This window comes from Mastigoproctus giganteus, chromosome 2, assembly GCF_048544385.1.
Source record: "Mastigoproctus giganteus isolate SK-2022 chromosome 2, ASM4854438v1, whole genome shotgun sequence".
Classification (NCBI taxonomy): domain Eukaryota; kingdom Metazoa; phylum Arthropoda; class Arachnida; order Uropygi; family Thelyphonidae; genus Mastigoproctus; species Mastigoproctus giganteus.
The window spans coordinates 117,160,797-117,176,978 of record NC_143576.1 but is presented as its reverse complement, the minus strand read 5'-3'; the positions used below and the strand labels follow the sequence as shown (position 1 = coordinate 117,176,978).

General features: G+C 36.6%; 1 protein-coding gene across 4 annotated transcripts in view; it reads left to right on the top strand.

Annotated features, from left to right (window-relative positions):
- The window catches only part of LOC150089519 (glucose transporter type 1-like), a 1,237,972-nt gene that overhangs the window by 1,016,492 nt on the left and 205,298 nt on the right, over positions 1 to 16,182 (top strand). For all 4 annotated transcript variants that reach the window (XM_090368637.1, XM_090368634.1, XM_090368635.1 and 1 more), the window contains one exon: positions 6,476 to 6,688. In XM_090368637.1, the coding sequence (XP_090224763.1) occupies positions 6,476 to 6,688 (213 nt within the window). The remainder of the gene's footprint in view (positions 1 to 6,475; positions 6,689 to 16,182) is intronic.

Here is a 16,182-nt window from a genome sequence, read left to right as displayed (position 1 = left end):
ATCCAGTTATATTAAAGGAGGCAGCAAAGGAAGTAAGCAAACCCTTAGCCATAATTATGAGAGCTTCCTTGGACTCAGGGGAGGTACCCATGGACTGGAGATGTGCAAATGTGACCCCAATTCACAAAGGAGGATCAAAGGCTGACATAAGTAATTATAGACCTGTGATTTTAACTTCTGTTCCCGGAAAATTCATGGAGACACTGGTTAAAGAAGCACTGCAGGATCATCTAGACAAGACTTCAGTTATAGCTCAGACACAGCATGGTTTTGTAAAGGGGAAGTCTTGCCTGACCAATTTGATTGGATACTATGATGCAGTCACAAAAGTAGTGGATGCAGGGAATAACTTTGATATTATATACTTGGATCTTAGAAAGGCTTTTGATACTGTTGCACATGGAAGACTGCTGCACAAATTGGAGCAGTGTGGCATTGGAGGCAAATTGCTGCTATGGATAAAGGGGTGGTTGAGGGGGAGAAGACAGAAAGTGGTAATCAATGGACACTGCTCATCGACTAATGTTATTAGTGGAGTCCCTCAGGGTTCAGTGTTGGGTCCATTATTGTTTTCTGTATTTATAAATAATATTGATGATGGTATATATCAAGCTTAATGTCCAAGTTTGCAGACGATACAAAGGTTGGCAGGGTTGTTAAGAACACTACTGACTCTATGCTGCTGCAATAGGATCTGGAAAGGTTGAGCAGATGGGCTGAAAGATGGCAAATGAAGTTTAACATTGACAAATGTAAAGTACTACATATGGGAAACAGCAACCCCAGAGAAACGTATCAACTTTGTGGTACTACACTGACAGTGGTAGAGAATGAAAAGGACCTAGGGGTGGTTGTGCAGGCAGATATGAAGTTCTCTGAGCAGTGCAGACGGGCTGCAAGAGTAGCTCATGGTGTATTGTCAATGATATATAGGAATTTTTCTAGCAGGGATAAGGAGGTGATTATTCCCTTTTTTAAGGCAATGGTCAGACCACACTTAGAGTACTGTATACAGGCCTGGAGGCCTCATTTCAAGAAGGATGTAGAGATGCTGGAACGAGTACAGAGAAGGGCAACAAGATTAGTGAATGGAACAAAGGGGTGCTCTTACGAAGAAAGGCTTAAGTTTTGCAAATTACAGTGTCTGGAGACTAGGCACCAGCAAGGTGATCTGATAGAGGTGTATAAAGCCTTGAATGGTTTGAGCATGTTCAATGCTGATGGGATTCTCCCTCTTGCTCAGAATAATTACCTGAGAGGGTATAAATTCAAATTGAGGAAAGACAGATGTAGGATAGATGTGCGGAAATTTGCCTTTAGCCAGCAGGTGGTTGGTTGGTGGAACAGACTTCCATCCCTTGTCGTGGAAGTTGGTAGCCTAAATAAGTTTAAGGCTCAGCTGGACAGGTATTTCGATCGAACAGAGGGGTGAAGTGGAAGTGGTTATTTTATATATTTTTTTATTTATTTATTTATTTTATTTTATTATTTATTTTTTTTTTTGGCTGAGCTGCATAAGCTTGCTTTCTTGCATCAAATGCCTCTACTAATGCTAATGCTAATGCTGAATTGAAGGAAGATATTGCAACTTTGGTTGTCAGATTTGACCTTACAAAAGCTGAACATAGTGTTGAAAATTAAAATTGAAGAATTTTTGTATTAAATTATATAATAGAGAATATTCACACTATTCTCATTTGCACAATTTAATTCAATTCTGCCTTGAATTAGCCAGACTCACTCCTCTTCCACATTGGGAGATAACTTATTACAGTTTTCAACAACCTGCTGCCCATAGGTTAATTTCAGAAGATCTAATCTATTTTTCTCTGAGTTTTATATTTGTACTCCCTTGTTCTTGTTGCACTTACGAGGGAGAATAGACCTTCCTCATCATTTATTTTAGTCAATTCCTTCAGTGCTTTATTCATCTAATTCAGATTTCACCTTAGATGTTGTAATAAGAAAATAATGAGTTGTTTTATTTAGATTTTTTTTAATGAAATTATTTTTTTAAAAATTCTAATTTCATTTTTGGCACTAATTCTAATCTTGTATTAGGCAGTAATATCAGAATAAGAACATGCTAATATTTTAAGGTATTTATGTACAAAATTCACAAAAAGTTCATTTATCTCTGTAACAAAAATTCACTGCAAGAGACCCAGATACATATGGCAAACGTACTGCTGAAAAAATGTTGAAATCACCCAAAAACTTGTGCACATTTTATTGTTGTATCTCTGAAGGCTAGGTACCTCCGTAGCCAGGTGGGCGGGAGCAGCAGTGCGTAGCACACGCTTCTTGATTAGAACCGGGATTCGAGCCCTTGACCGCCAAATACAGAGGTTGCGGATAGGTCAGGGAATGACCACTGCATGTCCCCGGAGCAATACGGCCTTAGTTGCTAATGCTCCTAAAAACTAAATAACAACAACATCTGAAAGCTAGTTGCATCAATTGATGTTTTTTTTTTGTTTGTTTGTTTTTTTTTTGCAGAAAAATTTACTTCCTTGCATTATTTGACTTTTCTAATACTAATCTTTTCAAATTTTTGCACAAAATGTAATGCATGAATATTCTGTACTTAGAGAGGTAGTTAAATGCATTGTACTACAAAAACACTGATTTCAATTGCCAAGCATAAACGACTGAAGCGGTGTAATGAGGTACATGTTAGACAGTATTCATTGAAACAATGTCCCCATCCCCTGCACGTTATGATTTTTCAGACATTGTTTATTGTGTTACAGTTTCTTACATATGCATTCAGCCTCAATATTTTTTGGTCAGCCATTTTATGTGTAAATATAGAACATTTAAACTGTACAATACAGCGATTGCAATTTTACTACAGCAGTATATGGCATGGAAAAATTACTGGTATGCATTTTTGGTGTATACAGAATTTTGAACACTTAGTAGTATAACAAACTGCATAAAGTTTGGATTGTTTTATTCAAGGAATAAAATATAAGTTCTATAATGGGAACGTCATATACAGGGTTGTTAAAATTAAAGTTACATATACAGGGTTGTTAAAATTAAAGTATCCCTATGTAGAGGGCTCTGGAGCGAGTTCTAAGGCTTGTACTGAAGAGAAATTTGGACAACAGATACAATAAAGAATGCACTCGCCATTTATTGTAAAAAAAATATTTTTTCAAAATTTGTCACTGTATAGCGCATAACTATCTTAGTTACGATTATGCAAATAACTTATGTTATTTGTATAATCATAAGTTATTACCACAGCACCACTACTCAGCTCTACTGTACTGTATAAAAGCAAAGCAGTCATACAGTAGATGTTTGCCTCTACTGTATGACTGCTTTCAGAATCATACAGTAAATGTTTGCCTACACTACAGCAGCAATGCCAAAAACATTGCAGGGAAAGGCACTATTAGCGAAGCTGTACTATCAGAACAGCAACAATGCAGCTGCAGCTATCAGAGAATTCCGGCATCAGAAGTGCATAGGGCATGGACCTATGACTATTTGTGCTTTCCACAAAATGATTGTGCAATTTGAAGCGACAGGACATCTTGGTGTTCAACCAGGTAGAGGTCGAAAACGAGTGGACTCCTGTCGTGTTGAAAATGTGGCTATGGCTGTCGTAGATTTATTAAGTCAATCTCCATGTGGTAGTGCAAGTGTGCCAGCTGTTTCTCGTGAAGGGGACATGCCATTTTTTTTTTTATGAAAACTCCAAACACGAAAGGTATCAAAACCTATAGTACTTAGTACCGTGCATAGGTTGAAGGAGAAGTATGGGGGGAGGGGGGATGACGGAAACTTTGCTCTAGAGACTAACACTTCAAGCCTCCAATAAGCAAAGTGGTGGTATTTCACCGGTTGATGAAAGTAATCTACCACCTGCAACTATATTCCACTTTAAGACTAGTAATGTATCAGGTGTTGCGGTCTATCCTTACGAGATACACATTCTACAGAAGCTAAAGCATGGTGTGCAGATATTCGTTTCACATATGCACTTCAGTTTCTGGTGCGAATGACAGTGGATATCACTTGGCCATTGAACATCCTTTGGATTGATGTAGCCCACTTCTGCTTAAATGGACAAGTGAATACGCACAACTGTCGCATTTGGGCAACAGAAACCCCTTGAGATATCCAAGAAGCCCCATTGCATTCTCCAAAAGCGACAGTGGGGTGTAGATTTACAGCCACATTCATGATTGGGCCATATTTTTTTTTAACAAGTAACACCGATAGGACCCCCGCACTTGTTCCATCACTGGACAGCGACATTATGAAATGTTGGCAAATTTTGCAATACCAGAGCTGCAACAAAGTGGGTGCCTTCAGGATACCATATTCATGCAAAATGGTGTGCCACCCCACATCCACCATTATGTCCAAAGATTACTAAGGCAACACTTTACAGACAAACGGGAGGCGCCTCCGTGGTCAGGTGGGAAGGAGCAGCAGTGCATAGCATACGCTTCTTGATTAGACCGGGGTTCGAGCCCGTTACCACCAAATACGGAGGATGTTGAAAGGTCAGAGAATGACCACCGCATATCCTGGAGCAATATGGGCTTAGTTGCTAATGCTCCTAAAAACCAAATAACCAACCAACCAACAGACAATGGGTCATCAGCCATTGTTTCCAAACATCTTGGCCACTCCGATCACCGGACCTCACCCCATGCAACTTCTGGTTTGAGGGTTTTTTTGAAGAACCAGTTGTATCAGGTGGGATCCATAAACCACAAACTTGCCTCTATGAACATTGTGGATGACCCTCGCTGTCTTTGTGGTGAAAACGAAGACTGGGATCACCTATTCTACGTTTGCCCGCTCTACGAGGACCTGTGTACGTTGCTCATATCAAAAATACATGCCTTGCCTCGAGGAAATGAACATTTTCTGATCAATGAGGAAGACCAGTACTACGCTTTCTCTGCCTTCGCCCATGATCTCTTCACCAGAAGAAGATCTGGTACAACATCCTGGAACTGATGCACATTGATCAACACCCTTTTCTCATATACTGAACATCTTCACCTAGATTGTGACCACTTCTAGCTACTGGACTTGACACTCAGGTCGCTTGAATTGTTTCATCCGTGTCTCTCTTGATACGTGATTGTCTTCCCACCCTCTCAAGGGGCCTCTTCTTCCACTTCCGCTTAGGTGAGAGAATTCCCACCCAACCTGTGGAGGATGCCTTCCCTTACATCCTCCGTCGCTCTGTCTATACCTCCTTTCCTTTACCCTCTCCAGTACATCCTGTACTCCCTGAACCCTATTATTTTATATATATTTTTTTTTTTTTTTTACTTGGTCTCTTTCCAGGAAGCTCAGGTGACCTGGAGGAGACTAGCCAGAGAATTATGGGCAGCCTGGCTACCTCCTAGTGGTGTGTGCGGGCAACGTGGGGTCCCATCAGGGCCCTGCAGCCAAAAGCCAGGACACCCAACAGTACCACCGGAGGCGCCTTTCCCCCAACACTATGCACACTATGTATCAGGTGGGATGTCAAACTCTAGCAGATCTCAAGGACCGCATTAGACATAATGTGCTGGCTATATAATGAGGCACCTCCGTAGCCAGGTGGGAAGGAGCAGCAGTGCGTAGCACAGGCTTCTTGATTAGACCAGGGTTCAAGCCCGTCACCACAAAATACGGAGGATGCGGAAAGGTGAGGGAATGACCAACGCATATCTCGGAGCAATATGGCCTTAGTTGCTAATGCTCCTAAAAACCAAATAACAAACTAACAAGTGCTGGCTATTCCAGTTGATATGTTACGTTGTGCTGTAGAAAATGCTGTTCTTCGAATGGAAACTGTCATTGACTAAAATGGAGGATACATTGAACAATTGTAGCGCTGTTCAACTGATTTGTATTGCCACAGTGCCATATAGTGACAAATTTTGTAAAGTAATTTTTTTTTTTCCAATGAATGGCGAGTGCATTCTTTATTTAACCTGTTATCCAAATTTCTCTTCAGTAAGAGCCTTAGAACTCACTCCAGCGCCCTCTACATAGGGAAACTTTAATTTTAACAACCCTGTTTGTTTATTTCTGTGATTATTATATAATGGTGCTTATTGTGTATGGCTACAGAAGTACTTCCATATTCTTATAGAAAATAGTATTAAAATCTACACTTCAGTAACTACCCCATCCTTCATGACCAACTCAGTGGCCAGATTTTCATATGTCACATGGAAAAGAACTTTGTGTGAGAAACTTCAGCTGGTTTTAACTCTTCTGTTAAACACTGGGCTTTATCTTGACTTTTATTTTTTTAAGTATAATGTATATATTTTTAGAGTCCATTTCAAAATTAATTCATCTTTATATTTTATCCAAAAGGAACTCAACTAATCATATGGAGTTCCCAATTTAGCAACCAGTATATAGTAAAAAAAAAAAAAAAAAAAGTGTCTAATTTTAACTGGTTTTCTCCATTTATATGTAATATATATATTTTTTTTAGGTACTTTATTACTCAACAGGTCTGTTCATCGGAGCAGGACTCACAGAAAATACAGCTAAGTATGCCACTATAGCAGTTGGAGCAGTCATGGTGATGATGACTCTGGTATCGATACCCCTTATGGACCGAACAGGCCGCCGCACACTTCACCTTTATGGGTTAGGGGGGATGTTCATTTTCAGCATCTTCATCACCATTTCACTCCTCGTTAAGGTAATAATACTGCACATGGTTTTATTATTATTATTATTAACATAATTATTACTTCTTTTCTTACCACCAGGAAAGGCGCTGCAATTTCATGTCAGTCTTGACTACCATCACTGGATGCCTGATATGGATAAATAATGTATATTTTAACTCAGTTATATATATATATACCAAGACTTAAGATAAGATACTTAAGGTATTTAAGAAAATGTTTCCGTAACTTTTCATTCATAAAAGTTTTCAAAAGGTTTTTGTATAAAAAAGAATGAAGACAGGTATGATCCTAAAACTTTTTATTTAATCACCATATTTTCTCAAATATCCTACTCCCTTGAATAAGCTATACATCCAATTTTTTTAAGATGTGATGAATAAAAAAAAATTTTTATGAAAAATGGAAAACTGAAACATTTTTAGTTTTTCCACTAATCGTGAAAAATCGTAATTGTGTGCCTTTAATATTCATGTTTAACAGAACATAGACACATACCGTACAGATTATATTCACTGATAAATGTTGCCAAACTTTAAAAAAGCTTGAGCATGAAGTGAGCTAGGTTCCACCTTTAACTACAGATGAAAGTGACAAATCAATGTTCCACCTTAACCCATCTTTCATGTCCACTTAGCAGTACACAATATGCATTATATTACTACCTGTCTGTTTCAGTTCCATCAGATATTACAAGATCCTGATATTTCAAAGAATGTTAATTTTCAAAAGAGAGAATTTAACTTTCGTGCAAGGCAACATTGAAGTAATGTTTTAATAAATATTAGTAATACATAAAATATTTCTTTTAGGCTGTGACCAAATGGACAAACTAAATCACCAAAGTTAATAAAAATGATACAGAATTTTTATTCACTCTGCTGTTCTTCAGCATTAAGAGAAATCTCCAGCTTCTGATTTAAAGCCATAAGAATATGGCTGTAAATAGCTGCATACCCAAGTTATTAGTTCCACTTTTAGATGCATTACCATATATGCATAATGGATTAATTGGAGGGATATATTTGTGGATTTATTGGATGACTGTTTTTTAGAGCAGCATGTTAAGCAACAAGAGGGAGTAAATTTTGAATGACTAGAATGACTAAATTTTGAAAGGTTTGAGCATGCTCAATGCTGATGGGATTCTTCCTCTTTCTTAGAATAATCCTCTGAGAGGGCATAAATTCAAATTGAGGAAAGCCAGTTGTAGGATAGATGTGCGAAAGTTTGCCTTTAGCCAGCAGGTGGTTGATTACTGGAACAAACTTCCATCTGTTATTGTAGAACTTGATAGCTTAAACAGATTCAAGGCAGAACTAGACAAACATTTGGAGTGAGTGGATGAATGAAATGAGAATAATAAAACCATTTGTGTGTGTTTTTTTTTTTTTTTTTTTTGGCTGATGCTCTATAAGCTTGCTTTCTTGCATCATGTGCCTTTGCTCATGCTAAATGGATGTCAGATGAACTGATGAAATTTGTGGCAGAGAAGAAAAAAATGCATGGGATGTATATAAGTTATCAGGTGACACAGAAGCCTATGGCTAATCAAGTCAAAAAGGATGTTGCAAGCAAAGGCAGATTACTAGAAATATTTGACGAAAGATGCAAAGAATTCTTTACCTATATAAACACTAGAAGACAGGGGATGAATCAGATTGATACACTAAATATCTAAATATTGATGGTTTGACTGTTGATGATCCTGCCTAGATTACTCGCAAACGGAATGAGTATTTTTCATCTACATTCACACATTACAAATTCTTTAGGGAAGGGGATGCGTTTATTAAATTCTGACAGGGAGCTAAATAATTTTGTAATAACCAAAAAGAAAGTGGAAGAGAAATTATTGAAGTTAAACATAAGAAGGGCACCTGGGGTGGATGGGATCTATCCACTTGTAATAAGGGAGGCAGCAAAGAAAGTAAGTAACCCTTAGCTAGAATTATGAGAACAACCTTGGATTCAGGGGAGGGCACCAAGGACTGGAGATGTGTGAACGTGTCTCCAATTCACAACAATGGATTAAAGAGGGTGACACATAATTACAGACCTGTTTGCTGAACTTTTGTTCCAGGGAAAATAAGGAGTCACTGGTAAAAGAAGTAATGCAGGATCATCTAGATAAGGCTGCAATCATACTTCAGACACAGCATTGGGGGGGGGGAGTCTGGTTTGACAAAGATTTCCCCTTAACAGTTTGATTGGATTCTATTATGTTGTCACAAAGGAACTGGATGCAAAAAATAATTTTGATATGATATACTTGGATTCAGGAAAGCTTTTGATACTGTTGCCAGTAGTGTAGGAACACCTTGGCATTGGGGCAGGTGCCAAGGCATACAAAAGGGTGCCAGTGACAGGCCACATCAGTTCTGTGCCAAGCTATTTCGACACCCCAGGTTAACTGACGAAATGATGCTCCTAGATGTGTTGCATCAGGATGAGAAGAGCAGAGGGTGGGGCAAAAATTAATTTTTGCCAAATGCTGTGTTTTCAAAGGGCAATTCAAGCCTGCATGTATCCTTAAATCTGAGTACATACTGCATAGCATCATAGATCTATTTGCCATTCAGAATATAACTTTGAAGGGACCAATAAGGCTACCGCTTCATCAGCGCATGCTCGAATGCATAGCAGTCTGCAATTTAGGCACTGTGTACATTCTACGATACTGAATAAGTTGGAAGTTATGTGTATAGTGTTTTTGCACTTACTATATAAACAGGTAACCATGAATATTGTGATTTTAATTTAATAGTAGAAATGAGAGCTGTGATGTTCAATACATTCTAAGTTGATTTCAGTATTTGTAAAAGAATAAGAGAAGTTTACCTCAATATGATATATAGAACACTTCCATATGATACTCTCCAGAAACTAAAACAAATAAAACATTAATGCAAAATGATTACAGTAAAAAAAAATTAATTGAAAACAATTAAAAAATCTATTGAACACAATTAAAAAATATTTTTTAAAAAGTTTAACATAAATTTTAAAAAACTATTTTATTTCCTATAAAATAAATTTTAAAAAACGATTTTCCTTCCTCTCTTTTTTTGGAAAGAAACAATTTTCTTTCCAAAAAACATATCGAGGTAAACTTCTGCTATTCTTTTAAAAAGATTTTAATTTAAATAAAACAACAAAGGCCCAATTAATTTTAGACATGCCACAAAAGAAAAAAAGGTGACATCAGTATCATGTAGTAAGACTGCATAAAGAGCACGAAAAAAAAAATATTCCACTAGTTTACAAAACTGGCTTACAATAAAAGAAGGTGGCAAGGAAAATGAGCATAATTCGAATGTAGATGAAACAATGATGATGCCACTGAAATGGAAGTCCAAGAAAAAGCCCATACAATTAAAATCATTTTAAAAGAATTAGAAAGTATGGATTGATATAAAGTAATATGATTCAACATTCAGAAATACAGTACAAGTTGGATAATAAATCAGAGATAAGTGGGAATAAATAAATTTTCTAACATTTTAAAACAATTTATTAATACATACATACATACATATTAAGAAATGATTTTTTTTTCATATGTACATGATGCACACAGTATTACTACACTTAAGAATTATTTTGCGAAATGTTTGACTATCATATGTCAAATATGTACACTGGATTTTAGTGTGCATTGATCATTAAAAAAATGTTCGTATTTGTTTTAACACTCAAACACGTATGTTCAGGAACATTTTCTTCATACTGAAGGCCTCAACAAAGTTTCAAAAGCTGTGAACATTTCATGTTTAGAAGGTTTATTATCTTCATTGCCCTCGTTTTCTTCCTCTTGTCATCGATATTGTCACTAGTTCCTAAATTTGAATTTTATTTATTTATTTTTATTTTTTGAAAATGTCGGGGTCACTCGGATATTTAACTACTTTGACATTGTAACCATGTAAAAGAAATAGAGGAAATTTACGGCAGTGTGGATGAGATTCACTTCTGCAAAACAACAGATAACCACTTCTGGGTAAAGGGAAAACTGCTCTCTTCTAAATATCTAACTGGGTTTTTACAGTAGAAGAGTTGACCAGAGCCTATTATCAGAATGTGGAATACACCTTGATCTGCTCACTGGCTATGAATACATAAAAAGTAGTTGACTAGCTCAACTTCTCTGTATGTGGGACAGGTAGTTGAATAGATTTGCTGTGTTCCACTAAGTTGTAGATGTAGATGGTAATCTCCTTAGCTCTTAATTTGTGCTTAGCAATAGCACTGTCGCCTAAATTTCTTGCAGGCCAAAGGTGCAAACAATACGTATACCCAGTTAAGTCTCTCACAACCCATTCGTTATATGGAAAATTTTCTTCATGCTATGGAAACTATTTTAAATGTAATTATCAAGGAGAATTCAAAAAAATTCACTTAATAGAAAATTTTGCTTTAAAGAAGTTCCTTAAATAGAAGTCTGACTATATTTATTATTATTTATTATGATTTTACCAGTTATCAAAAGAGGCGCATTGCCATGAATTTGCCAACGGCACCAAAAACCTAGCTATGCCACTGACTGTTGCACATAAAATTGCTCCAATTTGTACTGCTGTATAAATTGGAGCAGTATGGCATTAAGGGCAAGTTGAGTGGGAGAAGACAGAGAGTGGTAATCAATGGACATTGCTCTTTGTGAAATCCCTCATGGTTTAATGTTGGGCCCATTGTTGTCTTCTATATTTATCGATAAAAGCATATCAGGCTTAATATCCAAAGGTTGTTAGGATGGTTAAATGACAGTATGCTACTGAAACAGAATCTAGAAAAGTTAGGCAGATGTGCTCAAAATGGCAGTTGAAGTTTAGCATTGATAAATGCAAAGTACTGCATATGGGTGGCATTAACTCCATATTAATGCACTAACTGTGTGGTACTACAATAAGGTAGTGGAAAATGAAAAAGATCTGTGGTAATTGTGCAGGCAGATATGAAGTTCTCTGAGCAGTGCAGGCAGGCTGCCAAGACAGCTCATGGGATTTTGTCAATGATATACAGGAATTTTGCTAACTGGGATAAGGTGGTGATTATCCCATTGTATAAGGCAATAGTCAGGCCACATTTTGAGTCCTGCATACAGGTCTGGAAGCCTCATTTTAGGAAGGGTGTGGATCTGTTGAAATGAGTACATAGATGGGCAGTGAGATTGGTGAGGGGAAAGAAAGGGTGTTTTTACCAAGAAAGGCTTCAGTTGTGCAGATTGCAGCATCTGGAGACTAGGTACCTGTGAGGTGATCTGATTGAGGTTTTAGACTTTATGTTTAAGGCTTTGAATGGATTGAGCAAGCTCAGTGCTAATTGGATTCTTCCTGTTGCTCAGACCACACACGAGGTGGGAGCAAAAATTCAGATTGAGAAAGCATGGCTGCAGAATAGATATGCAAAGTTTGCCTTTAGCATGGGTGGTTGATTGCTGGAACAAACTTCCATCTGTTGTAATGGAAGTTGATAGCTTAAATAAATTCAAGGAAGAAATAGACAAACTGTTGGAGGTAATGAATAGGTGGCATGGGATTTTTTTTTTTTTTTGGCTAATGCTGTTTACTTCCTTAAATGCTTACCATTTAGAATTTGCTGTTGATAACATCATCAGTTGGTGCCACAGTGTAGAATTTAAAAACTGTCTGAGACCACCATAGTCACCTTTATGAAAGCAAAACCTGTTCCCTTTACCCCTGATTGTTAATTCCTTTGAGGGCATCTGCCATTCTTCAAGCTCTCATAAAGGCCCATAAGAATGCTGAGGTGGCACCTGACTTCCTCACATGCCTTGCATCAAGCACACACACACACACACACACACACACACACACACACACACACACACACACACACACACACACACACACACACACACACACACACACACACACACACGACATCTCCCTTGGTGATATCATGTCATATTCCTGGTAGTTCCACAAACATCAAGCAAGCAGTATGTGGTGGACCGTGCTTTACAATATTAATCCATTCCAGAGACACTGTTGTATCATGAAAATATCTCATTGTGAGCCCAATAACACATTATTTTTTAGCCGACCGGGCTAGCCGGGTGGATAAAGTGCCTGCCTGGCAACCCAAAGGTCGCGGGTTTGATTCCCGCCTCTGGCTTGGATCAAAGTACTGCAAAAACTTTGGGAGGTGGCCACAGAAATAGGCTTCTGTGGCCATAATGCACCTCCCCAAGTTTTTGGTTTATTGGGGTTTTCTGTTAGTGCAGTCTATTTTATACAGGTAGGCGCCAAAAACTACAAAAAAAAAAAAAAAAACATTATTTTTTGGTGATTCGTTCCAAGACCTCGGATGTTGAAATTATTGCTATATAACTAAGTTGTTTATCTCTATAAAAGGTGATTTTTATAATGGAAGTTGTACATTTTGATTTTTAAAAATTGATTAAAACTAATATATTAATTAAATCACAACACAAAAATCATTTCAACTAAAGAATGCAAAAACAAAACGCACATGGCCAACAAGTTTACAAAGGCTGCTATTGGCTGAGATGAAGGACAACGTGGTCCATCGGAGACAATCGTAAGCTAAGCCTATCATAAAGTGAAATAAGTAGATGCCTCTTAATATCACTGGTTAGTAGAATCAGCCACTTTATAGAATCAAATTTCAGAAATAAGTTCAAATCATTAAAATGCACTACACTTTCATGGTTATCATACGTTCGGTTATAAGGATGAATTTTGAACGTCTTTCTGATGATTTTGGGGCTCACAACCATAAAAAAATAAAAACAATTTGAAGTTTCTGGTTTATTGGGGGTTTTCTGTTAGTGCAGTCTATTATATACAGGTAGCAAACGTGATCTTATTGCATTTGCGATAGTACCAATAGCTGGAATTCTGTGGTTTTTTGCGTTATTATAGTGAAATGTGTTTCCCCTTCCATGGAATCTTAAATCATATAAAAAACACAAGTTTTCAGAATCATCTCTTCATTCCTATTTTTTTAATTTTTGTAAACTTGCTACTCCGTATCTCACTTGCATCTATCATTTTAGTTGCAATTTTCTGTGTGCTGTGTTCTTTTTTATTGATTGCTTATCTTTTTACTGTTTTAAATTTTATAGCAAAAAAAAAAGTCAGTGAACAGAAATATCAATTAGTTCGCATGTACATATTATAATAATAATTAAGCTATGTAAGCATAAATTTATTTTTATTGTGCTAACCTGTGGAAAATATTCTTCACATTTTCATGTATCATTTAATTTTGTTAATTTTCATCATTTAATTTGTGCTTTATAGCTTTACTTTTATAGCCTGTGGATAATATTCCTCCTGTTATTGCCTATCAGAATCACTGTTTAATAGAATTAAAATTGAATTCATAAACGGGATGGCAATAACCGACGCTTTCCACATATGATATAGTGAACGGAGGGTCCATTGTAAAGTGACCAATCGTAAAGCAGGGGTCCACTGTATTTCAAAAGGCTGTGATTGAGAGGACAACCACTCCCCTCGGTTCTTTACCAAGCCACAGCACTCCCACTACCTTGAGCTTTTTTGCTTTGCTGTTCTTGTCTGAGGCATGATTTTGATTCAGTTTCAATACAATTAAAAATACTACACTAAACTTATATCTCAATGCAATAATAATACTGTATGTATATTTCAGTATCGAGCTTATGATATATGTATTTCGTATCTCTTAACAAGTTTACATTATATGAATTCTGTATCTCCTATCAAGTTTAAGCTATAATGTTGTGTTTGTAAATTCTAAGCAGTTATAACCGACAATAAATTTAACTATCTACTTAAATTGACAAAGAAGATAAACTTTGGAAGATGAGGAATGAAAAACACTAAAGGATAGATCTCTTGTCAAATTACAACAAAAGACTAGGAAACTTCATTTTATGTGATTGCTTTCAGTCTTTATTGATTTCAATTGAAGACCTGGCCAACATAGTAAACCAGTGTTTTTACTCTGGTTTGCTATGGGAATGATATTTAGCAAGTTTTACAGCAGGGATAAAGAGGTGATTATCCCATTGCAATAGAGTTTCATTCTGGTTTGGGAACTTTATTGCTGGAAAGACATTGTTCTGCTGGATAGGGTGCAGTGAAGATAGAACAAGCTTATTTGGTGGCACAAAAGATATTATATTATCAAGAAAGACTGTGGTTCCTGTTGCAAGTCTCTGGAAACTAGTCATATGTGAGGTGATCTAATTGAAGTGTATAAGTCTTTAAAATGGTTAAGTAAACTAAATGCTGTGGCATCCTTACTATTTCTCAGATGACACACACACATAGAGGGACATAATTTTTAATTGAAAATGGATGGTTGCTAAACAGATATATGGTAAGATTAGAATAAACTTCCACCTAGTGTTATGAACATGGGTTGCTTGAATAAATTTAAAGGTTTGAAAACTGGATAAAGAAAATTTTTAAAAAAATATGGTACAATTTCTGACATGTAATGTGGTACTTTATGGATTAGACATTTGGGCATTGAGAATGGAATATATCAGAAGAGTGGAAAATTTTGAGATTTGGGTATGGAGGAGAAGGAAGAAAAGGTGAGATAGGTTTGGTAAAGTAAGAAATGACAATATTTTGAGAAGGATATTGGTGAAAAAAAAAAGAACTTTGACTGAAATAATCAGAAGGAAGAAGAGAACTAAGATAGAAATTACTGGAAAAAATGGAGAAATTAATTAGGTAGGTTTTTTTTTTGTGTTGCTTTATAAACTTTTATTTCCTTGCATAATATTGCAGATACTAATACAACAAACGCTTTAAAATCTACTTCCCTCAAGGATTGAGAGTTGCAGATTTTAGGGAAGTATACTAGTGGTTGAGCAGTTTTGGAGAAGTACATTTCAATGAATATTACACACTAAGAAATGAACTTCTTGACATCTGTAAACATTTATATTGACTGTCTTGGCTTTCTATTTTTGCCTCAGCAGCAATTAAACTGCAGGGACAGTGGAATGGTTCTAATTATTACACAGAACAAACTTGTTTTTGTAATGAGTTTTTAGTTGAGAAGCACATAAAATCGAAGGCAGTACATTCAGTTGATATGAGTGGCCAGTGCAATTTGACTCAGGTTGGTGACATAAGTACTAGTAACCCAAAAATGAGAGTAGGAGTGTGTTATAGGCCAAATGACTCTAATGAATACAGTGAACAACTGTACAGAGAAATAGAGTGAGCCAGTAAATCAGAATGTCTTATAATGGGAGATTTTAACTTTCTTGATATTCACTGAAACTTGTAGGTTGGTCACTTGCATGTTAGCAATACTTTTTGGATGACTGTTTTCTACAGCAGCAGCACGTTTAGAGAAGCAACAAGGAGTAATCCTCTTGATCTGATTATCGGCAGTGATTATTCATGCATTAAGAATCAGCTGATAAAGGAACCACTAGTTGGCAGTGATTACGGTTTATTGCTGTGAGAATTACTTAAAGATATAACTACCATAAAGAGTCAAGATGAGG